At 47.4% G+C, this 27,744-nt stretch overlaps 1 protein-coding gene across 2 annotated transcripts; it reads right to left on the bottom strand.

Annotated features, from left to right (window-relative positions):
* Positions 1-16,022: 16,022 nt before the first annotated feature.
* On the bottom strand, positions 16,023-25,990 carry LOC107312641 (protein FAM162B-like). 2 transcript variants are annotated; one of them, XM_085544502.1, is made up of 5 exons: positions 25,897-25,990; positions 19,778-19,849; positions 18,425-18,521; positions 17,548-17,656; positions 16,023-16,873 (listed from the first exon to the last, which is right to left on the bottom strand). In XM_085544502.1, exons 1-5 carry the CDS (start codon positions 25,967-25,969, stop codon positions 16,766-16,768), a joined length of 459 nt encoding a protein of 152 aa, XP_085400628.1. In that variant the 5' UTR covers positions 25,970-25,990; the 3' UTR covers positions 16,023-16,765. The 2 variants fall into 2 exon arrangements, with proteins under 2 accessions (XP_085400628.1, XP_032300413.2); XM_032444522.2 differs by lacking the exon at positions 25,897-25,990 and adding an exon at positions 20,343-20,577.
* Between the last annotated feature and the right edge of the window lie 1,754 nt (positions 25,991-27,744).

The raw sequence follows: 27,744 nt of genomic DNA, 5'->3' as shown, positions 1-27,744 counted from the left end.
GTTTAAAAGTTACTGCCATAGAGAAAAGAGGCTGGATCTCTAGAATCATAGAGGCTGAAAAGATCCCTAAGTCCAATCCCAAGCCATCTTGCCCGTAGCCACATCCCTCAGTGCCGCACTGCCATGGATCTGGAGTACCTCCAGGGATGGTGACCCCAGCACTTCTAAGGCAGCCTGTGCTGATACCTCACCATTCTTTCAGAGTAGTTCAGTTCCTAATATCCAACCCATTCAATAACATCTCTAAGTGACAGCTAATGAAGCACTTCCCATACTATGGGTGAAAACAGAGATGAAGTGAGGGCACACCTGGTGTCCTCAGCACAAGTTGGGGGAGCTGCTCTGGGTGTGATTGTGAGCAAGAAGTCAGTCTCCCCGTGATGCCCTATCACTCACCAGGCAGCTCCTGTGAGACCTCCTGAGCATCGCTGCATGCTTTTCAAGCTGCAGTCATTAAAATGCAGGCTGAGTCTTTGCTGGCTTCCCTTGGCTAAGTCAAGAGAGCTAAAATCCACTCGTAAGTACTGTTAAAGTTCAGTCGCTGCTGTTTGTACAGCACTGTGCCGCAGAGCCAAGAACAAAGCATCTCAGTGTCAAGAAATCAAGGAGCCTGTCCAAAATCCCCCACGGTAGCAATCAGCTTAATCTCTATCTTGAAAAGTGTATAAAAATGTGAACAGGGTTTGGTGCTTTTTTTCCCCCAGCCCTTCAAATCAACACATTTAAAAATAATACGTAGGGCTTTTTTTCTTCTTCCTTGCTTGTGACTCCAGCTTTTTGAGTTATCTCCATAACTACAGGCAGAGCTGAGCTGTCTGCAGGATGAGCTTCCCCATATGCAGCACTCAGGTTGCCCCATCCCGGGGAAAGCTGATGGTCTGTTTGCTAAAATGCAGCCAGTAAGGGCATCCCAGTTTACATATCTCTGGTATGGGAACATTGCTATTGCACACAGTTGTTGTCACGGACAGATTTTCAGACTTACTGTTGGATGGATGCAGCAGAACAGACAGATGCTGGGATTAACCATACCCACGTTCCTCACTTCTGGACATTGGACTTCTTACAAAGGGCTTCCATTAAAAATCTGTGGTCACCTACATTTATCTGATGTATCATTACTGCATCCTGACTTGTTTGGGTTCTGGACTCTTTTCATCACACTGTGCTCCACGTCAAACCCTTCTGAATGCACAACACTCCAAAGGGCACAACAGCACACAGGATGTCTCTCTAATAGACACTCACACCTTTAATCTTCTTTCACTTCAAAACACCAAACATTTCCAGGCACTCTAGAAAGTCAGCATGGACTCCACAGCTCCCCAAGATCAACCTGCACTTTTAATGTACTTTTGTCAGAAGATATTAATGCAGCAAATGGCAACATAATGAGGCAAAGCTTACCCCAGCTGCATGACAGCTGAAGGAGATGAATGTTATTCCACAGGATCTAGCCTTGCTGCAGAGAAGTCACCTGTCTGTCTGGGTGCCAGACAGTTTCCTCTGATGTGAAATCTACCTTTCAGCCAAAAAATAAAAGAGATACATTCGACATCGGGAGCTTAAGCCAACTTCATTTGCGCTGATAATTTGTGGGTTTGAGGAAGTTGCCATCTGGAACAACTATGAGAAACATCAGAAGATCCTGGGAGAATGTGAAGCACGTAAAAGCCATTCATTCACTCCTGGGAGTGTGGGTTCAGGTGTTCAGTGCTGGACAGAGGCAGCATCCCTGCATCTCACTGTCATCTTCAGGGTGGGATAAATCCTTCCCATCCAGTACGTGTGCAGGGATGCTCTGCAGCTCTTCACTTCCCCAAATTTTGCTTATTTATATGAGAACATTTGCTTATTTATATATCTCTTGGCATACTATTCAGATGTTATTTATACACATCTCTTGACTCTTGACTGAATTGTAGAAATCAGTTGGCAATGTCACCAAGTGCAGCATGGTGAAGAGATCTGTACCATTTGGATAAAGCCTTTTCTTGCTACTGGAGAAGACAACCCTGCACAGCTCAGATTGCTGGAGGCCCAGATAGGCAAATATGGGTCTACACGTGTGTTTCTGCTTCCTTTGGAAAGGCTCCTTAGCTTTTCATGGCTTAATGCTATTCATGAGAACTGCAGGATTTCACAGCAACCTTTTCAAGCACCTTCATGCTGAAGGTAGAAAAACAAACAAAAACAGTAAGAAAAAACAAGACCCTGCCATAGCAAAGCCTCAGAACCCACCCCCGCCCCCCAATGTGTCCACCCAGCCATGCCCAGAAGCCACGTGCGTTTCTGCTCTATCTACCACAGCCCCTCTGCAGATAGACCAGAGCTGGTTCCAGCCATATCCATCAGACAGATTTCAGTGGGGATCCACCCAACCATGAGAATGGCATTCATGAATAACCCATCAATTAGCCATCTGCTAAAAAGGCAGAGTCAATTAGACACCTCTTGGTCTCCCTGGGTCAGTGAAGCACTCCCGGGTGAGTGGGAGCAGCCATGAATGGTTCTTCCCATCTCCCATATTTGTGCCGTTGGGATCAGGAGCCTCATACTAGAATAGCTTTCATTCTCATCTGTTTGCTCTTCATATTTTATTTCAGATCTGGGACTAATTTAGTTTAAGATGCGCAGTAAATGTATACTGTATGTTGATAAATTATTAGCCTTCTTACATAGCATGCCATTCAGTAAATCCACAGAGAGCTCCTTGCCATTCCCCACTGTGAATCACAGGACATTTGCTTAATAACTCCATATCCAGATGCGTTCAGTGAAGCACAGGGAAAGTGTCGCTGTTTACCAATCTGAGAGAATGTCCTAGATCCAAGAAGACATAAATCCTACCCAGACCAGCTGTCAGCTACGTGTGTGCCTCTCTTTGGAAAATCTAGTTTAATAAAGGCAACACAAATATCTCCCTAGAAGCCTGAGCACTACACAAACAGAGACGCCAGGTACCGAAACAATGGCCATATGGATTTTCTCCTATGGAAGACTAGCAGTAAATTGACTGGGACACAAGCTCTCACCTGCATTAACTCTAGGTAGGTTCACCTTTCTAAGCTCATTCCTTGCAAAAGCTGCAAACAGGCTAAAAATTCACCTCCAGCTGTTTTGACTGACTTTTTTTTTACTTCTCAACTTTATTTTCGGAGCTGGCCTGGAATCCTATTGCTGCCCATTCTTAATTCCTTGTTTTCCTTCCTTCTTAGGAACCTGTTCTACATTGATTTGTTTATTTTCTTAAGTGACAACAAAAAGCAAGAAGTCATACAAAACTGGAAACACTTTAAAGCTGGCAATAGAAGGATGCTTTGGCCAAGTCATGGAATCATAGAATGGTTTGGGTTGGAAGGGACCTCTAAGATCATGCAGTCCCAACCCCCTGCTATAGCAGGGACACCTCCCTCTAGCCCAGGTTGCTCACAGCCCATCCATCCAGCCTGGCCTTGAGCCAGGGAGGGGGCATCCACAATCACACTGAGCAACTTGCTCTGAGTCAAGAACATCTCTTTTAGCTTTGCCTTTTATGAATTGATGAGAGCCTGCTCTTTCTGACAACCTCAGAACTGAAATGCAGAATCTCAAAAGTGCAGCCTCTAAAATAGTTGGGTTATTAACTACAGCGCTAAGATTATTCACTAAATTACAGCATGGAAGTATTCTCCAGCTTATTACTTCCAACAACAGGCATCTTTTATTAAGAAACTCAACTTGGATAACCAAGAACCACCCACTGTGAAATGAATGTAGTGTGTTCTCCAGAGAGCACAATGACTTTCTTTACCAGTGCTGTGCCTCAACAGAATAGAAATACATCCTTGACTTGGCAAATGGGGCTTTGGAGAAGAAATGATGATTTTCTTTTCTTCTTTTTCTTTCTTTTTCAGACAGATGAAATTGTTAAATTAAAGCAAAGTCTCGAGGAGTGAGAAGTTAATAAATAGTGAACAAACAGCAGACCTAATGGACCAGCACTAAGGGCACAGTCCCTTCCTATCCATCAGCTCCTCATTCCAAAGAAATCCAGTGAGTAAAAGCAGTAAAAAGGTTTCTTTTCAGGCAAATTTAACTCTTTAAAAAAACAAATGTAGAAGTCAGTGAAAGGGTTTGGTGACACCATCTCTGTTCCACCATCATCATGTCTTCATAGCGAAGGTTTTGGGACCTGCCAGACAGCTCTGCAGGATGAATTGGTTGTTTTGTACTATAGGGTTGGCCAGCTGAAGTGGTCTTGAGATGAGCATGGCTAGACACAGCTAAGCCTGCCTCCATGCTTCCTTCCAGACCTGGAAAGACTTTCTTCCCAATTCGGATAGCAACCTAGCGCTCATGGCCAGGATGCCCCTTACTGGGGGAAGCTCCTGTGCTCACCACCGAGCAGGAGACTTAATTGGCATGGAAAGAAATGGGTGCATTGATTTGTACTCTACAATCCAGCAAGCTTGAATCCCTGCATCAAAATGCCTCTTGCACAGTATCAAAGATCGGCACATCTGTTAGCTCTTAGCACATAAGGGACTTCCAGTAAGTCTTGATTTTATCCATTTTGGTGCAAATTTATGTCTGCTGAGCTTTGCTTGCTGGACAGCAGCAAGAAGGGTGAACTGTTCAGAGGCACCATAATGTAGCAGCTTCACATCACGATAACTTCTACATAAAGATTTTACCTTGTCCTCTGTACAAAGCTGTTGTGCCCATCCATGTGGGCTTCACTCCCTCCTGCAGCAGCAAGACAGGCTCTGCCTTTCTACATCCTGCTCTGGAGACAGAGCTTCCCTACCAGCAGCAGTGCTGGGGCAGCCCACTCCTTAAGTTTCTCCAGACACATCACTGGGTTCAGGTTTGCATTTGGACTCCCAACAAAGAGAAACCTGTTCTAAAAGGTTCTCTTGGCCAAACTACAGATCTGAGCTTTTTTATTTTGTTTGTTTTCTTTTCCTCCTTGTAAGCATGCGCCATCCTAGCAAAGCATAGCCAAAGGAACACAAAGTTCATTTTGTTTGCAGAACTCATTCTCTAAGGCACAATGCTCACTGTAACAATGCAACGAGCTGTTCCAAGGAACGCAGAAATCAGACAGAATACAAACCTCCTCTACTGTATTGGAGCCTTTTCCCTATTTCCATGGAGACTGCAGCTGGAGGGATACTCATGCTTTTAATTTTACTGGATTTGATGAAGTTCTGTAAAGATGGAATCATTGAGAAATGCTGGATTTTTCCTTTTCCTTTTTTTTTTTTACTACTGACATAACATCGTTATGTTGTTTGTAGGAATTACGGTTTTTATCTTCCTGTCAACAGAATATGCATGCAAATAGACTTAGATTATTTATAGAGCAACATCAAATTAAACTGCTTGTATAATGACTTAAAACTGGTTATCGCTATCCTGCATAATATCTGTTTAAACACACCACTCGCAACGAGCTTTCCTAATCAAAGGAGGAAACAAAAACACAATGTCGCTAATTTTATGCGTGCTGTGCAGCTCTCAGCACTGTGGCCATGTGCAATGCTGGAGGATGATGCTGTTTTTACCCGTATGCGCTCTTCAGTTTCCACAGAGCTTTTTGGAGAGCAATGAGTTGGCCAAATTTTGGATAGATTGAATATAAGGGAATAGTTTTTTCACAGTAAGGTTAACAAAGCACTGGCATGGGATCCCAGAGAGGTGGTGGTACCCCATCGCTGCAGATACTCAAGGTCAGGTTGGATGAGCTCTGAGCACTGATGGAGCTGTGGGTGTCCCTGTTCAGCGCAGCGGATGTGGACCAGATGGCCTTGAAGGGTCCCAACTCCAATCCTATAATTCTATGCAAAGCTTCTGGAAACATTCAGACACGTCCTCCCTTTCCTGCCATGCATTACAGCAGGCTCCAGTCTCTCTTTGCACAGATGCCATTCCCCAGTTGCACACCCACAGCAGTGAGCACAAGACCCTTCCCCATGCATGCCTATGAGCCATGAACACCACGGGGACAAGAGGAGCCCCATGCAGCCCATACCCTGTGTTGCAGTGCCTTGTCCCAGGCCAGCAGAGCCCTGGTCTGTTTCCACATTAAAGCTTGGGCTAATCAATTCAACACACCAGTGTTCCCTTTGTCTTCCCAGCCTTCATGCATAATGGATTTATTTCTTCAGGGCAGACCACTAATGAGATAGTAACAGTATAAGCGTGTCTGTCGTAAATCCACGAGAGCTCTTCCACTGCTATGGCAGTGATCGGTTTGCTTGTTTCTCTTTGCAAGAACAAGCATAGGTCCATCAGCTTCATAAGTGATGGCACACATGAAAGTACAGCTCAGATATCCTTCCTTGCCAGATTGTGTGGGGAACACGTGGCACACCCAGAGCACAGCTGGGGGGAGACAGGAATCACAGAATGCCTGAGGTTGGAAGGGACCTCAGAGCTCATCAAACTCCAACCTGTGCTATGAGCTGGCTGCCTCCCACCAGCTCAGGCTGCCCAGGGTCCCATCCTACCTGGCCTTGGGCACCTTCAGGGATGGAGCACCCACAGATCTCTTGGCATCCTCTACCAAGGCCTCACCACAGTCTAAGTGAAGAATATCTTCCTAACATCTAACCTAAGCAGCTGCTGTTCCCAATACCATACAATGCACTGTACTCTGCATTGCTTTGCTGGTTTGCATCACCTCCAGTGGCCCTGGAGCCCAGCACGGAGCTGCTTTCCACATTTTGCTCTTCCTGGCTTAGTCTCATCTGCTCACATCAAGTGAAAGCTGGTCAGATCAAAACTGCCTTCTGGCTGCCTTCCCCCTGTCCAGAGCAATAACTCAGGCTGGAAAGAGCCATACCCCAGCACCATGAACCTCCCCTACCCCTTTCCTCACCCTCTCCTTGCCTTCCTATCCATACACCTGTGATGAGAGCAAGACAACGTCCTTGCACCAGTGACAGAACTGCATCGAATGCCTGAGAGAAGGGTTTACCTGCAGTGATAGTTCATACTGCATTTCCTTGGCTGGAACAGGTGATGAACCCAAGAGATTATGGAAATATAGGATTTATTTCCAAAACCAAACCAATCAAAACAATAGAAAGGAGCTGGTGGTGTACACAAGATGTGCAGATGGCTCAAGGAGAGTCTGCTCAGTGCTCAGAAGGCAGACCGCATCACATCGGAGCATGGGAGAGCGTGACAGGAAATAAATAGGACTTTCAGTCAACCATTTAGAAGTGGTAGGAGCTCCCTGGTGGAGGCTATTCAATTTGGTAAGGGGAAAGAAAAAAAGGAAATGGAGGTGGACATGTCTCTTCCTGCCTCTCTATTTTTACCTCTTGGACTTGCTCTGCTGGTGACGGAGGAGCTGGTGCCATGAGAAGAGTCATTTTGGTGGCTTTGGTCCACACAGAAGCAGGGACTGCCCTCCATTTATATGAGCTGCTATTTTCCTGAATGCTTTAATGATGCTGGGTTTGAAGTGCTGCTATTTACTCATCCAGGAAAGTGCAAAGGGCCAAATTCTTCCTTTTTATTTCTGCTGTTCATCATAACTATAGCCCTGGTTTATGCCACTTATGCATTCACAGGATTATGCCAATTGTGGGACAGGTTCTCCCTTGCAATATGGTGCTATTGGCATTGGTAAGGGTGGGTGGCTGAGGAGAAGGAGCAAGGTCCTCCTGCTCCCCTGAGATCTGCTGCCTTCACTGCCCCATGTTGCTGCTGGAAGGAATGAGAAACCATCCCTGATCTCAAAAACGATCATGGAATGAAAAAGCAGTGAAAAAAATCAAATGGATCATCTTCATCCCAAAGGAAAGAAAGGCCAAGGTAAGTATACACTTACAGCTCCTACGCAAACTCCACTTTGCACCAACAAATGCCTCTTTAAATGGAAGCAGTCCTACCCTCAGAGCTCACACTCTGCCCTCTCTTCTGACTCCTGCAGAGCAAATTTTGCTTTCTCCACATTTTCCAGCCAGATTATGGATTACCTGAACTTTAAAAGTGATTCAGCAACACAATAATGACCAGCACCAAAGGCAGAAACAGCTCCGAGGGCATTTCCTGAGCTGTCAGAGGCACCCCAGAGCCACAATCCTCTCAGGTTACCCCAGAGGTGATAGCATTTCTAATGCCGGGGTGCAGGCCAGCAGGGCTTTCTGCAAACACACTGCTACATTTCTCTGATGGTGTAAGGTGCCTAGATCCTACACATGCATTGCTAATCTGCAGGGCAGATGTCCTCTCTGCAACCACTCTGCAGCCAAGGAATCCATTGAGGTGCAGGCAGAGGATGCTGCTCGCTGTGTCCTGGAGGTAACGCAGGTGACAACGTTGGCACAGGAACCTTCAGTCAAACCAGCCCCATGGCATGGCCAGGGAAAGCTCCCAGCAGTGCCAGCCCTCTGTTTCCCTGGAACCACAGCAACTGGAGAATGGCTTTAAAAAGAAGAAGTCAAAGAGGGACTGAAAAGCCCAACCAGAGAGAAACTCAGGCTCTGTTCTGTCCTTCCCATTTGACAGCTTTCCCATCCTAACTGATGCACAACGTTGGTAAACAATATCTTGTGTCCTCACTTTCCGCTGACATGTTGACGTGCAATTCCTCATCCTTTTTTATTATGCATCCTGAGCACAGCACCCAGAGCCTTCCTGCAGTCACAGCTGACAGCCTGGAGTTCTCCCTCATCGCAGCTAAGGCGTTAATAAAAGCTGTTTTGCCCGCCTTGCTGAGGCTGAATCTGAGCGTAATGGATTTTTCCGCTACAAGAACGAAAGAAAAGAATTAAAACAGCATTCTGGAATGGCTTAAATCTTAAAGTCACACCGTGACGAGCCAAAAGGGAGGAGAAAGTTGTTCTAAAATGCGCCCGGGCTTCAGAGAAGGACTTCAGAAAGGGACATTTTGGGGATGGGGAGGTGCCAGGAGGGCGTTTTCCCCGCAGCAGGCTCGTGTTGGAGAACCTGAAAACTGTTCTTAAACACTGAATTGCTCCATTGTTCGAAGCACTTAAAACATAAAACCTACCAGAAACACGTTTCCCTGTGCGGGCTGTGGGAGCGAGCGCGGCTTTTAGATCCGTTGTTATGCAAATCTGCCTCGAGCTTCAAGGTAGGTTAACATCTATTCTCCAGGCAATTAAAATAGGAGTCACTAAAGTGGTTCTTGCACCGAGGTTAACTTTCTACAGATGTCAAGCGGTAGGTTTGCATTTTAAAGTAACGGGAGGAGCCCCCTTCTCCTCTACCAGGGACGGAGAGTCACTGGAAGAACATCGGTGTCGGTGCAAGAGGGCTCTGCCCTGACCGCCCAACAAAACCAGGCTGAAAATCCCAGTTTGCAGCTCCTTGCCGAGCCCATCGCAGTCCAAGGGAGCTTGCAAGGAAAGCTCAAGAAACAAACGCATCTCCCCTTGCTCCCAGCCAAATGAACGACCAAGCAACACAAGCTGGCAAGCACCTGAGTGCCCCAGGGTTCTATATGGGAGCAGCAGGAGAGCTGCATTTCCTGCAGCTGGGCGATTTGGGCTGGGTTTTCCAACAGGTGGAGCGCTGCTGCTTGCTCTTGAATGAGAGGGTCCCAGCTGCAGGCACTCAGCACCCAGCAGGATCAGCGCAAGGATTTAGGTGTGCTAAGGGTGGGCTGAGGACTGGCTCAGGATGCAGAGCACAGCGAGACAGCAGGAGGGTAATGGGGGGTAATGGCTGTGCAGTTAGAAATCGTATTCGTTCAGCCCACGCAGTGGGCTAGTTTCCAAGAGAGCCGTTATCTTGGCTCTGGTGTGTGGATATCAGAGCTCCTGTGCCCGTTTTATTGGTTAAGTGCACGGTTTTATAGCTGTTTATAGGAGTTCTCCTGCATACAGAGCAGCAGGGGGGACTGCTGCATGGGTAGCACTGAGCTTGCACCAATGGCTGTGTGAGCATCCCAACCCAGCCAAGGCGTCTGGATTGGGCGAGTGCATACAGAAGGCTGCCTTAATTTCCAGGTCACGATCCCTGTAAAAACAGCTCCAACCACTTTCCCTTCCTGATGGAAAGATTAACAGGGAGCATGGAGGCAGAGGGAGGCTCACAGCCAGCCGCAGGCTTGGAACCACAGCCGTTCAGAAGGCCACAGCTCTAAAAGCAAAACAGAAATGGTTGCAGCCCGTGACAGCCCACACTTGCACTTGTCTCCTCTCACAGCATCCCTGCTGAATTGCACAACCTCATTACACAGCTGTGTTGCATGTGATACCTTCCCTGCATCTGGCACAGCAGAGAAAGCAGCTTTTTCTCTTTCCTCACCAAAGGTGGGAATGAGAGCCCTGGCAGCACCCACACATGTTCCTGCTGAGCCCATCACATCCCACAATGAGCACAGCACATGGGGCAAACAGAATGTGTAACACTGAGTGCAGTTCTCTCCAATAGGCTTGGGGTTGTCTGAGCAGTGCTATGGGACATAGGGAACTGCTGCTGGGACACCTCGAGCTGTGCACATCCCTCACCTCTTTACCTCTGAAATGAGTGAAATAGCAGCAGCATCCTCAGGGAGCCATGGAGGCAGGCAGGGTGAGAGCCTCCACTTTGCAGAGGTGGTAGAAAAGCAGCTCCTCAGCTGCCAGCTCAAAACTTCCACCTTCTTTCCGCAGGGCTGAAAGTGAAATTCTCATCATTCATCCATCAGATGAGACATCCGCACTATTTCATTCAGTCTCAAGGGAAACCTGCTTTTGAGATAAAGATAGGCTGCAGAGATTTTATTTTCCTTTATGTAAATATATGTGTAAAAGGAGAAAAAAAACCCAACCAACCCAACAACCCCAAACCTGAGGGATATTGCAAATCATTTTCCAGGCTGGCGCATTGCTGTGTGCACTGCAAGTAACTGTGGAGGTGGGTGACTCAAGCTTATATTCAGACACACTTTTGCCAGGCCTTTTTATTAGTATCATTTCTAATCAAACCAAAATAAGATACCAGAGCTCAGGCTGCTCTGCAGAGCTCTCTGTCCTAGTTCTTCCTGAAGAGAAGGCTGAGAGGCCATAAAGCAGTCACTGTACATCCTGAGCTTCTCAAGGAAAGGCCAGTGTCTCACCCCACAAACATCACAGCCTATGAGTTGTGAGAAGCCTGGATGAACCCCAGCAGCTATCAGGGTGAGCAGAATAAAGACATGAGAACAGGAGGGTCCCTGTAGCTGGGCACCCTCCCCAGAGCCCTATCACCCCCAGTGCAGGTGGGTCATGGCACTGCAGCTCATGCCTGCACTGTGGAGTTGATGCTGCCTGTAGCATCTGGGCTCTCACAGCCTGGCATTGGGAGCATGACACCATCTGCTGCACAGCACCCAGGTGCCAGCTCAGAGCTTGGCCTGGGGTGAAGGACACCAGGTGACATCCAGGCAGTAGTTCTCTGTTCTTCATCCCGTGCAGTTTGCTTCCCAGACAGCATCTCAGCAGGACAGCTGTGTGCTCCACAGCCAGGTGCCACCCATGGAAGTCAGTAAGCACCTGGACCTCACTGGCAATGAGCTCAAAATACCTCCCCAGTGCATTCAGCAAAAGCAGTAAGGAGATAGAAACTCCTCAGTCGGTACATACAGACAGCTACAGAGCGGCTGTGGGAGGTGGCACGTGGCATGCTGCAGCTGCACAGGCAGCTCTTTGCCCACTCCTGCAGTGTCAGAGCACAGTGTGTGCAGCCCCGCTGCCTCCCCAGCTCACGTGTGCCAGCAGTGGGTCCTCAGCTTACAGCATCCCCTGCACAGCCCACACAGCAGCTCTGGGAGGAAAGAAATGGAACTGAGTGGGAGAGCACAATGGGCAATGCTTGTATTTTTGCTTCGTGCTGAGGTTTGTCAAGGAAAAAGCTTGGGTGATCAACTTCCCACCTTTCAAGCCTTATTTTGGCCCCTCGTTATGATGTGAAACCATTGTGGAGACCAGAGCAGCATTACTTTAATGGCACGTTTGCATCCCTAGAGGATGCCCTTTAGCTCTGATGTTAGAAATCTGTTGCAGGACAGTGTTAGGACCATGAGAAAACAGCTCACCGAGCTGTGTGCGACTCATGGTGCATTAATGCAGCCTGCAGAACCACCAGCCATTCAGAATGATTGTCGTTAGCATATGACTAATTCATCGGGCTATTTTGGTTTCTATTTCATCTACAAAAAGTCTCCTGACCATCTCTCATCTGCATATTACAAACTAGCATGCAGATCCCTTGATTTTCTGGTCTAGCCTCCCTGGCAGTTGCTATGAACAGCTCACATTGCAGAGCATACATATGCCACAAGTGAGCTCAGCTAAATCCTGTTCCAGGCTGCCTCTTCTCCCCTGCTGAGCCCTCACACACCCAGCAGATAACAACCCCTGACCAAACAGCAGAAGGTCTGAACCTCTTCACGGGGGAGATGCGATGCTCCAGAGGAAGAATCAGATCCAATGCAGAAGCTCCAGGTTTCTGCATAGCAGCTGCCTCTGTGCAGAGCCCAGGTGTGGGGCCAGCACGGCTGTGCAGAGCAGAAAGGTGCAGTGCTCCATTTGGAATGTTGAGCCTTTCAGGATTTACCTACTCCTCATCTGACAGTCACAGTGGTTTTGCAATAAATCATACAGCCCTAATGACTGTCAAACCACTTAACCATGGAAAATTGCTTTAACGCTACCTCAGCGCATTAATGAACGATCCTTTAATTAATTCAAATTATTGAGCATTGGTCTTGCTTCCCTGCTAGGCTAGAATGACTTCGTGCCAAAATCAAACAGGAGAGCGGTGTTTAAACTCTCCCTGCAGCCACTATGGGTGTGAGCTGCACAGCTCTCCTTTGGGCCAGCAGCAGCCACAGCTTATTTGCTGCAATGAGGGAGCATGAGGCTGGGGAGAGGAGGCCTTCAACCTTGATTCTCCTTTGAACAGATCCCAGGAACAAAAGCCTTCCCCCAGCCTTGTAGCCATGCTGCTCCTGCAGGTGTTGGAGCCTCAGGCACAGAGCAACCGCAGCCTCTGCAGTATTAGCACTGTGCAATGCGATTCCCCAGGGTGGCTGGTAGAAGTCTGAGCAGCTCTTAGATCTTTTCTTTTCATGAAAGCACTAGATCAGGTTATTGATTTGATGCTAATAATATTCATTTTGATTGTTTGTGAAGAGGATCTGAACCTTAGTAAATCTCTTGATACGGGAGCAAACCCAGTGTGCATCACCCAATGGGCCAGTAAGACAGTGTCACCCACCAAGCAACAGTCAAAAACAACAGGTGTTTTGAGAATAGCAGGAATCCAGCTCTAAAAGAGGAACAACCAGCTGCACACAGGAAAGAGCTGAGACGGGATGTTTTAGCTCCATAGTGAAGATAACCTCCAAAGCCTGGAAGCCGAGTGTGGGTGCACCCTGCCTTATAATGAGCAGCAGTTTCCAGCTTGGTGGGAGAAAAACTGCTGAAGTCTTTAAATGGGAAAGGGTTTAAAATGAGCTCTGAATGGCAAGATGTTGTCTGCATCTAGGGAAATTATACTTTGCTAGTGCAGGTTGACATGGGCCCTAATGCATACCAGAGAGGAGCGGTACACAGCAGATGGATGGGAGGAAACCAAGTGTCGCTAGAAACTCCCGAGTGAGTCAAAAAGAGAGGCAAAATGAGCAAGGAAGGGCCTGGGATCTCCAGAGCTCCGATTTTCAATCTCATCCTCTGTCTGAGGCACTGGGAGCTCATCAGGGACCTCATCACAGCGGTAGAAGAAAGCTCAGGTGCATCCATGGCTGCCCCACAGCAATCCTGGGGAAGGCAATCTTCTGTAAAACAGATGGATTTCCAAAAGCAATGGATAATGGATAATATCTCTAATTCGCAGCCAGGAGGAATCACAGCATTGATTTTAATGGAAGCAGAATTAGGTAAACTCCAACTACTAAGCAAAGTATTCCCCAGCAATCACTATAAGACAAACCTCTCTGGCAGGAGCCTACAGCCTGCTGTTAACTATTTCAATGTAGGGGTTCATTAAAATGGCATAAGCCCTTCAAGGGAGGAAGCTTTCTTTCCTTCTGATGCAGAGGGATAAACAAGGAGGTGAGAGCTGAAAAGACACCCCCAGTGCCTGAGCCCTGTGGCAAAGCAGTGCTGCCAGCTCCATGCCCTGCCTTACAGCCAGGCTGGGGAAATACAGTGCATGTTTCTAAAGGGGGAAGGACCACTCCTTCCTAACAACAAATTCTGCCTCCTTTTTAAACGGCCGTGGGATCAGGTGTGACTCTGAACCGACAGAGATGGAGGAGAAATAATAAACGCCACTAGCCTAAGGTGGCGAGGATATGGAAGCTGTGTTAATTAGGAGCTTTTCCAAAGGAGAGTCAAAGGACTCTGCAAACAGTGATACCGGTTTTAGCAAGCAGTGCTAAGTCCCACTGCTGGAGAGGCATCAGCGCAGTGTCCTCTGCTGGCATCTCCCGTTACTACAGGAGAAGGCTCCAGACAGAGCTGTGCTACTGCAGCACAGTGCGAGCTAGTGATTAATCCGATTGATTTTGGAGGGTGAATATTGCTGTATTAAAATGAATTATCTTGTAGCCAGCACCGGAAAAGGATTATCCCCTACATTATGTTCATTGCTCTTCGTAAGAGCCCCAAAGCAGCTGGGCCACTTGATCAAACAAAGATGGCCCATTGTCATTGGATCAGGGAGGAGGAATTGATTTTTCCTTCTTCTTAACGTCAGCGTGGAGCACAGCAGCTTTATGCACTACTCAACAGGGACCAAGGTTATCCAAGAGGATTTGAAAATAGCCCATATCTGAAACGGGTTGGCTGCTTGTTTGTTTTCCCCCAGGCACAGGGAAGTGCAGAACAGAAAGAGTCACAATGAACGTATTTGTCCTCTGAACACAGTTGTGGCCATCTCCTTTTCTGCTTTAGTCAGGGAAGTTCAGAATGTGGAAGTGATTTTGTTTATGAGCATCAGAATGGGCTCCTTTATGTGCTACATGCATCCTCTTAGCGAGGGCCCGAGAAGGCCATTTAATAATTTAGAACTTATCCAGGGGACTGAGTGTTTTAGTTTATCCCAACAAGAACATTAACTCTGAGAAAATCCTTCCAGGTTAGTGCACTAGCCAAGGAAACCAGGCCACATCCACCCAATGGGCATAGATTACCTGTGCCAGCAGAGCTGCCCTCTCAGTAGGCACTTGCTCGCTCTATGCTTGTCCTAGCCCATTATTTTCACTTTCCTGAGATGCACTGTGAGGAATACTGCAGGGAGCAGGCATCACTTGTTACGATTTGTACTGCACGGCTCTGTGAGTCTGAAACAAGGGCTTCAAACACCAAGATGTGACAGATGTAACATCCCCTCACACAGCCCCTCATCCTCCACGGGCGGTGCAGAGGAAGAAATCACCACTACCAAACACTCAAAGAGAACAGAGGCAGCAGCCCCAGAGCCCAACAACTGCTGAGTGCTGACCCCAGGCCCTGGAGAAAAGCCCACCATTGCCAGCAGCTTCTTCATGGAGTGACACACCAGTGAGGAGTGGACATCATTTTTGCTACAATAAACACAGACACCTGCATGGAATCTTCCAGACTGCTGGATCCAGGTATACGTGGTCCAGGTACCAAACCTTGCAACAGCAGAGCCAAGCCTTGGTGTGATTATGTGGAGCAGAAAGGCTGAGCTTGGTAACAGTGTTTGCTGCCTCTTGTGGTGGTTGGGATGAGATGGTGGGTTTTGTTGCTCCCCATCCCTTGGTACCCCATGCAGCACATCCAGCTCCAAGGGCTCAGCTTATGGGTCTTAAGGGTTTACCTGTTTTAGCAGGCCTGATGGTGATGGGTTGATGGTTGAACTTGAACTTAGTGGTCTATTCCAACCTTAAGGATTCTATGACATGAATGATGCACAGAGGCTCAGGCCACAGGGATGAGATGAGGTCTGTCTTAAAGTTTAATGACTTTATGGAAATGGAACTTTTAGTATTTCATGAGGATTTCTCCCATTAAGCATCATCTCAGAGTTTGGTGACACTTAAAATGAAGCTGTGAAGAGAAGTGTTTGTCTTAGATGTAATTGGACAGCTGTTTTATTATGAGTTAATGAACTATGGTGATTAAAAAGAATTCATTTTTAGCAAACCATGTATTAGCAATTAATCCTAACTAAAATCACAACTAAGCAAGTGCTAGGGAGCTTTCATGCCAACGTTTGGAAACAGAAGATGAAGAAGCAAAGCCAGCGAAGTGCAACAGGATGAAGAGTGCCCCTGGCTGGGCTCCCTGCTCCTGGGAGGGCAGCTGTCCACCACCACCGAACCACCCCATGAGTCCACACTGCCACCCCACATCCACAGCAGCTCCTCTGACCCAGGGGCTTTTTGGCCAATTCAGTCACCAGGGCTGCTCGTAACCCTTCATATCTCCTTGCTCATGTCCCCTTGTGAGGGGCTGGGGAGAGGGGTGGGACAGCAGAGTCAGAAGAGGAGATATTTGACTTCTTCTTGGTTTGAGGACATATTTCAGACCTGTTTTCTCCCTGCCCCAGATCCCTTTGGCCAAGCCTGTGTGCACTAGAGGAAATGCACAGCCTGGGATGCTGTCTGACATAGGGTTGCATCCTTCCAGAGGCCACAGAAAGAAGTTGCTGGGGTTTCCACCAGAGCTTCACAGTTCACATGGAACAGTCTTCACTCTTACAGAGTTGCAGGCAAAAAGATCCAAGGAGTAAAACGAAGACAGGTACATATGGCATGCATGCAAATCACTTCTCTCTCACGCTGTTAAAGCAAACCTGCTCCTGATCATGGTGCCTTCACAGCAGCTGCCTCCTGATCCTTCTTTGCTTCAGCCCTCCATTTAGCCTTCTTCTCTTCATTCATCCTCAGCAGCGTGTAATCGTTTTTAGCAGCCTTTGGAAAGAAATGGTGAAAGCCATTGTGTGCATATATTTCCCACCACTAAAGCTCCCTGCATTTGCACCGCTTGCTTTGACACCCCACTGTCCTCTTTGATATTTTGCAATGAAAGACATGAATATGCTTCTTTGTTTTACTAATTTGTCACCATTTTCAGCTTCTAAGTAGCAGAAAAATTACACTGCGTGATGTTTACAGGTGCATGAGAAGGTAGGAAGAATGACAGTGCGCTTGCAACTAGGACTTGCCAGGTGGGCTGCAGATCCTCCTTCCATACATGTGGCATAGGTGAAGAGAGCATCACATCCATGTGGCCATGGTGGCATGCTGAACAGAACCACAGGAGCCCATCACCCATGGCCATAGGGCAGGAGCAAGCTCTGCAAACACTATCTGAGCTGCTCCACAACCTTTGGACTTGCTGAAACACTGTGATAAGAAGGCACTCAGCGCGTGGGTTTATGATGAAGTGTGCCAGAAGGAACACTCTAACAAGCAAATTGTGCTTCCCTATGCCGGCCTCTCCCCTGGAGAATGGGGCAATAGAGATCTCATGCTAATATTGTTAATATGGACTTCATCTCAAAACCTGCCATCTGGGTGCTTATTTAAAAAGCAAGTCCACATAGACTACCTGATAAGTATGTCATCCAGAAAAAAATACTCACCTCTTTGCCTGTGATGACCATGGCCAAGCAACCCAGCAAGGTCAGTGCAATCATGATGTAGCAAACCTTTATCCTCACAGTGTTCCTTGCTGCATCCAGAACCTCAGGCCTGTGGAGGACAGAGCAGATTTCTCATCCTGCAGCAGCATGTGGGAAATGAGATCGTGAGGAGCTCAGTAAAGGATCCCCATGTCTTCCAACAGCTGCCTGTTTGCACACCATGAAGTGGAAGGCTGAGCCTGAGCTGGAGCGCATGACCACCATCCATCCAGAGTCAGCATCCCAAGGAGCTTCTCACAACCACTGCTGAGAAATCTCCACTGCCTTCCACAAGTGACTCACAGCATTAATCCGACCACTCATGCTTGCAAGACACTGCAAGGTGACAGCCTGAGTCATTCATGAAATCATATCCAGCTGTGGATTCCATGATGTCTGCAAGGGAAAGGCCAACCCCCAGGGACACTACAAGGCAGGGGGCCTTTGCAGATGTCTTCCACCAGATCTGTGAATAACACTAACATTACTTTAATAACAGCTAGCAAAACCTGTAAAAACCCAAAGTGGATGATGTTCTACCATGGGAACTCCTGAACTACAGAGCCACCAGCCTTTCAAAAGACACTTCTGATGAGTCTAAAATGGATGACAGCAAAAACAAGTGAACCCAGTTTACATCAGAGGCGAAACAAGTTCATGCTTCCAACAGTCGGGATTCATTTTGGACAGCAGTAGCTGTGAGCACCATTGGCATGGCAGACCACAAATACCAACCATGTGAGCAACCTTCTGACTGATGTAGGCTGGGGTCTCAGCCTGTACGATCACACCACTCAGCAGAATGAAGCTCATATCAGAAGAAAGAAGGTCTACTTACGTTATGTACTTGGGAATGTCCTCCTCCTTTTTAAAGCGTCCTGCCCACACCAACACCTTTTTGTCAAAATTGGTAGGCCTCCTTTCATTCTTGAATACTTCAAGAGATTGTGCAAAAGAAAAGGATGAGTTAAGAAGAGAAAGAAGAAGCCATTGAATCAATAAGGCTGAAAAGTCCTCTAAGATCTGACCCCAATCGCATCATGTCCCTCAGTGCCACATCCCCACGGTTCTGGGACTCCTCCAGGGGCAGCTGTGCCAACACTGATACAGCTAAGTGGGAAAGAGACCCAAAGTTTAGAACAGCACTTTTCTATTCTTTGAGAACCAAACTACAATAAGATCCAGCAGCTGGGATGAAGTGCTTTGTTGTATTTAGAACTGACTCATTTTTTTTAAGCTTATTTATTTTAGTTAGGTTTAAAACTAAAAATCTTCCCAGCTTTCCCTATTCTGAAGGGAAAAGCTGTGGGGCTGCAGTCACCCATCCCACAGCATGCTGTCACCCTGCTTGCCTCCTGCTTTTCAACAGGCAGCTCAGCAAACTGCCAGCAGCACCAGGAACTCCTCCACAGCATCTCATTCAGAAAGGGCTGATGGAGAGATGAGGTCTGTGAAAGTACAGCCTGGTGGGAGGCTGTCGTTCTCATGCAAGCTGGGTACCAGGTTGCTGTACTCTAATGATGATACATGACACCCCAGCAGAGTGCTGCAGCGATACCATTAGTATGCTGTCACTGTGAGCATCGTGAGAGAGGGACTCCAGCGCCTCTTGATGGAAACAAGTCCAATGACAGGCCACAATGAGGCCACAGTCCCCTGTGGAAATAGGGGAAGTAATGGCCAGCCCAAATGCTGGCTTTTGCCTTGTACAACTGTACAGGCAACCAGCGCTTGCACACCCAGGCAAGGTGCACATCTGTGCGTGACCAAGCCATGCAGGAAGGGGTGGATACAAAGATGCATGGTCTCAGCATCTTATGCTTCCTGGCTGCTGCTGAGGGCACTGAGCGCCTCTCCCTGCCTGCACTGAGATGGTGAAATCACATTAAGTGCCTTTATCCCACACCTGCTCATGCACACCTGGGGTGGTAAATGGCTGAACAATGTCAGGTATAAATCCTGGCATCCTTACAGTGCAGGTAAATTTAATCTATCGCTTCTCCTACGCTGTTTTTTTTCAGCAGTGCCAGGGAGAGCAGAGATGGATCTGAAATACCACTGAGTCTGAATTAGATCAGCAGATGCGTTGCTAAAAGGACTATAAGGATCCTTCCAACCCCAAGGAGACCTGGTAAAGTCCCATGCTGCAGACCTACGGCAGCGCTGGCAGCCCCACACAGTCTGAACTCACCAGGGCGAGAAGTTTGGTGCAGAGACCTCATCCACAGTGGGCACCAAGCAGCTCTCTGGTGGGAAGACCAGCCTGGAAGGATGTGCAACCATGTTAGGACCTTCATTCTCATTGGAAGGAGCAACAAATACATCCACTGCCTGGAACTTGCTGCACTGAGCCATTGCAGTGTCCCTGTTCAGACTGGCACAGCTCTGGTTTCCATTGTGCTCTGGGTTGGGATGGGTGGGATGTGGCAGCACTGTACTGGTGGGAGTGGGGAGTGCACCATCCTCCTCCAGAAACCCGGCAGCAAGCTGCAAGGAGGAGCTTTCACTTTCTTTTTTAGCTAACAGATTCCCAGATATAAGACATCGCTTTGTGTTTGCCACCGCAGGAGCAGAACTATTCAGCACACACACCCTCTACTTGGAGCTCTCAATGGTTTCCATATCCCCAAGAGCATCCATAGCACCAACACAGCACTGCAGCAGCTCAGAAAAGGGTTCGTTCCCCAGCCGTTCCCTGCACAAACCCTTCTCCCCCATTTGCAGCATGAAACAGCAACCAAAGCACTTCCACCCACCTGGAGCAGCTGTGTGCAGCACCGCACCCTGCGCACCCCTGGCTCTGTTCCCAACAGCTCTGGCACAGCACAGCACTGGTGGAGCAACGTGGGGGTCTTGGGTGTGTAGGTAAGCCCCCCACCTCCCCCACCCCACAGCACCACGGTCCAGGAGCCTCCCCAGCATCCCGATACACCACCTGGGAAGGCTGACCCTGGGCTTGGTTCCACAAAACTACCTCTTCCTGTGAGCAGGGAGGAGCACCCTTTCCCACATTGGCTGCTGGCAGTTTGTTTCTACGTCACCGCATTCTCTGATTGCCAAAATGACACACCTCCCATGCAGCATGGGCAGCTCACGCCCTATGCAGACACTCCACCAGGCTCCTGCTCTGAGTACAGGTGGGGACTGACATTACTGTTCTCCCTCCTCATTATAATAGGGTTGTAATAGGACTATGTGCTATTCTTTGCACAAAGATAAGCTTTGTGACTGTTAATTGTCACAGTTAGAGTTTTTAATTATTCTCAGCTTAAAAAAAAACAAAAACCTTGTAAATCAGTCCTGTTAAACAGCCTATGGGAAGAGGAAAGGTTTCCCTGCTATCAGAATAAATGCGGTATGGTGAAAGGAAACTAAACTTGATGTTGCATAGAACTGTTGGAGTTGGAAGGGACTCTTCAAGGCCATCTGGTCCAACTCGTTGCACTGAGCAGGGACACCCACAGCTCCATCAGTGCTAGAGCCCATCCAGCCTGGCCTTGGGTGTCTGCAGGGATGGGGCACCACCCTATGCCAGCATCTCTCCACCCTTATTGCAAGTAACTTCTTCCTTACATCCATTCTAAATCTCCCCTTTTTCATTTTGAAACTATTTCCCTATTTTCATTTTGAAACTATCTTACAACCCCTGTAGGTACTGACAGGCCACTCTCAGCCCTCCCCAGAGCCTTCTCTTCTCAGCTTGCCCAGCACAGGATCCATCCCTTGGATTTCAGATCTCATCAGATCAGTAAACTAAAAGAAACTTACAAAACCTGAGGTGATGAGTGTTTGTCAACCAGCACAACTGGCCTTTGAGAAATGACCGCTAAAGGATCGGCCCTCTTGGAGTTCACTGTTTGCTAAGTCTGAGAAGCACTGAACAGTTTGTCTGATACCAGCTGTGCTACCCAGAGACCAAACCCCAAATGCTGCTGTCTCATCATTTTGACGTTTCTCCTGCATTTTGCATGAAACTCTCCCTGATGGGTCAGGAAATGAAAATGCAAACGACTCGTCTCATCGGGAGCACTGAGGTGTTTATTCTCCTTAAACCTACGAGGCTCTAAAGCTGATTTACAACCAGGGGAAAGGAAAAAACATCCATCTGAGAGGGAAAAGCCATTGCCAACAGGAAAATGATCAGAACTATTTAATAACACCATCAAGAGCAATATTGCAGATAACTAAAGTGTGTCTGACTGTGAAGGGAGGAACTGCAAGGGAACAGAGCTTGGGATGTTGGCAGGGAAGTTCTTTTATGGCTGAGAGGATGAAAGATGTGAGACAGATGCAGCTCCAGCTCCCAGCCCGGAGCAAAAACTCCGCTGTTAATAGAGACGTTTTATATGTCTGAGAACATAAAGTTACCAATATTGAGGAAAGGAAAAACTTGCAGCAATTACAAACACTCTTTTTTTTTTTCTCTTGCACGAAAGCCTCACGACACATCCGGGCATTACACAACGCGTTCAGCTTAATTTGCTTGTAATTCACTAAAGTAAATTAGATCCATTTCCAGATTAGGAACCCATACAGATAATAAATGGAGGTTTGAGCTTCCAGCTGCAAGCTGGATCTGCAGACAAGCAGAAGCCAGCGGCTGTGATTGCACTGGAAGGAACAGAAGGGAAATCTGCTATGATCACTGCGTCCTGATAAGGATTGTCCTGGGGGGCACAGGGGGTGCGGAGGGGAAGGCTACATTTATACAGCATCAAGTTTACCGGGCCCAGCATGCCTGAGCATCCCCATAGGCCCCTTCTCCCCCTGCAGAAGAGCTGCTGGGTAGGAGATGCATCTTGTCCGCTTGGCCATCTCTAGTGTCAGGGCAGGTGGGTTGAGTGAGCTGCTGTCATTCCCACCTTAACAGCCACATTCTGAAATGCTGATTGCATTTTGTCCCAGGGGAAAACAGAGATTTAAAGAATGCATACATATATATCATCTTTGTTTTAGTTCTTAGCTTCTCAAACGAGGAGAAAATCACAGGGTTTTCAGGCCTCTGCCTGCTGAGAAGCTGCCATTTGTTTCCTCTTAAGGGCACACCAGCAAACAGCTGTATTAACTGTGTCTGCTGCAAGCAGAAAAGCACTTCAGGATTTATTATGGCAGAACTCAGAAGTGCAAAGACACCCGGGTCTTCATGAACCCACAAAGGCAGTTATTTGCTCCTGCATTTTACTTCTTTCTCTGGCACTGGGAACAATTATGACCAGGATGAGTTTTACTGCAGTGCAAGATAGCTAATAAAAAGCGAAACACACTGCTGCGTTAGGAAATCAGGCTTTCCCTTGTGCACTGTGGATCTTTCTCCAGCTTAGAGCATCTTCAATCCCTTTCTGAGCAGAGGAGAGATGCAGAGCCTTCTGTGTTACCCTCACACCCTTCTCTGCTCCCATGGGCAGGAGCAGCAGCCAGTTCTCTTCCCCTCCCTAAATGTACACAAAAGCCACACTATAAAATCCATTGCTCTTTGCTTCCTGACTGCCTTTATGCTGTAATTCCCAGCACCTTCCTTCAGATCTCAGCCAAACCATTGCAGAGTGAGTAATCCAGAGCCAGGTTCTCTGCACCAGTTCTGCTTCATCTGCTTTCAACAATCATAGGAATGAATGTTTACCCCTCCAAAAAGCCCAGGTGAGACCAGAAGGCCTCTTCCCATCTCCTGGTTCGTTTTCATAAGCTTGCACAGCACTTTTTAGCCACACATATAGAAAAGAACTTGGAGGATCATTCAACCAACTCTTCTGTTTCCACATGCAAATTCCTCAGAGCAAAAAGGCTCAGCATCCCTCAGCCTTGTGTGCCAGTTTCTAGTATTTTTCACATTTTCTAGTATTAGAGTCATAGAATCCTTTGAGTTGGACTTTAAAAAGTCAGTTAGTCCAACTCCCCCTTGTTGTTCCCATCCCTCCACTGCAAATAAATCACCCACCATCCATAAATATGGCATCAAACACTACTAAGTACTCCACTTACCCTAATAAATATTGCCTAATTTACACTAGATGAGCCTTCTTGCTGCTGTTCTCTTAATATGGAAAGGTGATGAATAGAACCTGATTAGTGTTTTCCAGGACTGGAACAGTCATTCTCCGCAGGTGAGGAAGATTTGGGCTGGTCTCTACCTTTGCCTTCAACACAAGATGGCAGGATTTGGCCTCCTCCCTGAGCTGGTGTATTTGAGCAATCCATATAAGCAGAATAGTTGAATCTATTAGGTTGGAAAATACCGCTAAGACCCACAAGTCCAACCTCAACCCACCCCACTGTGCCCATCCCATATCCCCCAGTGCCACATCCTCATGGATCTGGCTGTGGCGTGTCCTTTGAACAAAGATCAGGGTTTATAACACCTGGGGCCGGAAGGGCAAAGCTAATAGCAAGAACAGGGAGTTGCTGTGCTGACAAAGCCCCAGCATAACCTTTCCCCAGGGTTTGGGATGATGATACAGAGGCAATGGAATGACACGTGGCCTTCAGCACAATGGGGCTTAGCACATGGGCCTATAGGCTGAAGTGAGGGGTGGCTGCCTAGAGCTGGCTTCATCATGGGAGCCATGGGAAATCCTGAGGTGTTGAGGAAACAGTGATGAAATTGCAGGTTTTACAACCAAGGAAATCGATGCATTATGAACTTTGCACTGATTTCTGGGATACTGCACAACTGGACTCGATAGCAAAAAAAAAACAAGCAAAACCCTCAGAGGAAAACAAAGCCATTGGAAGGAGAACCATTTCCATTTTGAGTCAGGGTGCAGAGAAGCACTTAATTTAAACCTTGTCCACAGCTGTTATCCCAGCTGAGAAGCGTGCTGTCAAGGACAGGCTCGTTGCTCACTTGTCACTTAACGATTTTCTTTCCCAAGAAAAATGGCATTGTCTTCAAATAACAGACACATTCAGAAACGTGTCAGCCCATTAGTCGATAGTTGGGGGGGAAAGAAACCTAATTTAAACAGATTGGACAATTCAGTGTGGAAATGCCTTTCCCCTACACTTGTTTTAATGTAAGGATGACTTGGACGTTTTCAGCTCCTGCAGAAGAGCCGTGTGCTATCCATCAGGCCAATAAACCTGCTGAGATCGTTACGAGCCTCTGCTTAATGGGGTCAACTTTTACTTTTTAGGGACTGGTTGAGCATGTATGTAATCCATATAAGAGGGAACATACCCATGGAGGTACAGGAGGAGGCAGTGCTGCAGGAACAGGTTTGTCCCAGCAATGCACACCATGGGAGTCCATAACAGGGCCAGGTGCCTCCTCAAATTTATGAGCTGTGTCTTGACCAGCCCTCTGAAGAGAACACAGAACTCTTCCAAGCACTCCTAAGTGAGATACAGCCAACCCATACAATTAGATTCAGTTTCCCAGCAGCTTTTACATGACCAAAGGGACAATGAGGAAGAAGCACCTTCTGGGAGAAGCACAGTCTCTCGAGTGCAGCTCAAGGGGAAGACATATAATGACTACTGGCAAGCCAGAAGCTGGCAACACCCTTCATGAACAAGATTTTACTTCTCTAGCCATAACACAAAGTTGTCCTGCATTATCTGGACTGTGTATACCATGGAAATGCATACAAAGCCAGAATCGTGGAATCACTATGTTTGGAAAAGACCATGAAGATCACCAAGCCCAACCATCAACCCATCCCCACCACACCCACATACCACATCCTATGGATCAACTTAAAGCCATCACCTCTCATCCTGTTTTCAGTGTGCAGTCATAGAATCATAGAATAGTCTGGGTTTAAAAGGACCTCAAAAATAATCGCATTTCAACCCCCCTGCCATGGGCAAGGTTGTCAGCCACCAGATCAGGCTGCCCAATACACATTAGGTGGGGAACCCTCTTTTGCTTAGACTTCAGTAGAACACCCTCCACAGCTACAAATACGATGGTTGGCGAGCCATAAAAAAAAACAACCAGTTGGAGAAGGAAGTAGCTAAAGTGAGGATGGTGTTGCCAAGGACACGCAGAAGTCAATGAGAAGGAAATAATGTAGTTGAGATGATCTCAAGGGATTTTGCTGCGGTAATAGGACAAAGAGCACAGAGTGGAAGGTCAGCTCTTTGGGGCTAGGAATAAAGATTTCTGGGTGTAACAGTTGAACTCAGGATGGCTCTGGGCTTCTCAGGGGATGCTGCTGAAAAAGTAGATGAAGTTTTAAGCTGTACAAGAAAAGTTTCTCCAACAGAGAGAGGACACGTGGGATCCTTGTGTGAGATCTCTCTGACAGCGTACACTGTTCAATTAAGAACCAGAGAAGAACAGTTAGGTGGGCTAAATTACAGCACTGATACCTGAACAGAAGATATACGATGTCCCTGGTGGATGCCAAGGGCTGCCTGTCCCTCCTGCTGCTTCTTGTACCATGAAGCAAAGAAAGGGACTGTTTCCACCCCTGTGTTAGCTAATGAAGCACACGTGGTAACACAGACAGCCCAGCCACGTGGCTCACCAGGTTTCTGCAGCACTGCTGGGAAGTTTAACTTTGGGCTGTAACTGCACAGTCATTAGTGTTTACAAAACAAGCTTCCAGGGAAGCAAAATTACACACTGAGGAAATAATAAGAAGCAATGTAATCAGATGTGAGAGGGAGATCATTTCATTACCTGAACCAGGCCTCATTATTCACCATTTCCCTGGCAAGAGCTGATAAATGCAGGTTAATGAATTTGAGTGCTGTGGACGAGGGGGAGGAGTGCTGGCTCAGCGCTGCCACATGCTGAGCAGGACCTGAGGATCCAAAAAGCACAATTGCAAGGGGTAAAATACTAATGGGCCCCTTACAGCACTGCAGGGAGACAAGAGAAGGGTTTGCAAAGACTAGCTCTACTTTTTTCTACTCCTTTTGTCCAGTTCACAAGCAGCATAGCTCCCAAATTTCACATGAGGCACCAGAACATTTGGCAATGCTCCCCTGGAAGGATCATACACACCGTCAACATAAGATGAAAACCTATTCAGAGGGGAGCACACATATCCTAATACTACAGGGAAATGTTGCCCTCGTCTATCTTCCAGTGACAAGTTTTATTTTCCTGCCTACCATGCACAAACCATCCATCACTTCCAGAAAGAAAAGGTCACTCTGCTCTTGCAAGCAACTCCCAAGTCCATGCCTGGACATAGGTTTGCATCAGGGCCATTAACAATGCTGTTGTTGGGAGTTGGAGTCAATACAACTGTGTTGGTGCAGTGGGGTTTGAACACAGAAATATCTCAATTGTCTGTATTGAATGAGAAAATGGTGTCCTGGCCAAAAGAAGAACAGGCCTTGTAGGTTCATTTATAAAGATAAAACCATACAGCCCCAGTGCCTGGGAATGAGAGCACTGGGAGGCAGCAGCAGGCTCAGCAGGAGCAGAGGTCCCTCCAGCCATTGCCTCCTCCTCACCTCTCCCAGCTCTGTGCTCCAGGGCCTGGCCAATGCCTCAGCAATCACAGTCTCTCATTACAGCCTTTCTGCCTGGCGCGTTAATTTGATCTGTCATTTCACAGCCCAGCAGCTCCCTCTGAACAGGTGGAACACAGCAGATTCCTCTCATTATTTGAGTCTTTGTCAAACCAATATGAAATCAGAGTATTCTACATATTTCTAGACTTTCCCCTGGGCATTCATCATTCTCTGATCAACAGCTGTATCAAACACACCACTATATTACTACCTCCCACTGTGCTGTCTGCAATATGCCCTGTAAATACGACCACTGTTTGGCCTTCTTGGCTCATGCTCAATGTTTGCTTATTCATTTCTCTCTTTGCTTTCAAAGTACTTGAAAACTACTGAAAATAAAACACAAGTGCGTGGTTACGAGCTGCCTCGTGAGCTTTCTTTCTGTGTCTGCAAGAGGGGACGTGCCTTTTCTGAGCACTGAAATAGGCAGACATTCACTGCACGCCATTGATGCAATTGTGCCCAGCTCCCACCAGCACTGCAGCCCTCCAGCCAGTGCAGCCAGGCCTGCAGAGCTCTGTTGCACCCTACCACCTCTCAGCTCCGCAGATGTGCTACTAATCAAGGAGCTGCACTGTGCTCCAACCATTTCTTAATAAAACACTATAAATAAGACACTCAGTTGAGCATCCAGCTCAGCAAACCTCTGCCCCTACTTCCCTGCCTAGAGGTTTGCATCCCACCTTGTGC

This window comes from Coturnix japonica, chromosome 4, assembly GCF_054131305.1.
Source record: "Coturnix japonica strain WE chromosome 4, WE-NBRP24, whole genome shotgun sequence".
NCBI lineage: Eukaryota > Metazoa > Chordata > Aves > Galliformes > Phasianidae > Coturnix > Coturnix japonica.
This window is presented reverse-complemented; position numbering and strand designations above follow the sequence as displayed.

Bases quoted from the DNA above. Each gene is read 5' to 3' on its own strand.
- LOC107312641 (XM_032444522.2), bottom strand. From the start codon at position 20,508: ATGCTGGGGAGGCTCCTGGACCGTGGTGCTGTGGGGTGGGGGAGGTGG. The intron at 17,657-18,424 runs GTAAGTAGACCT...TGTCCTCCACAG, and splicing joins GACATTCCCAAGTACATAAC to GCCTGAGGTTCTGGATGCAG. The intron at 16,874-17,547 runs GTGAGTATTTTT...TTCTTTCCAAAG, and splicing joins TGGTCATCACAGGCAAAGAG to GCTGCTAAAAACGATTACAC.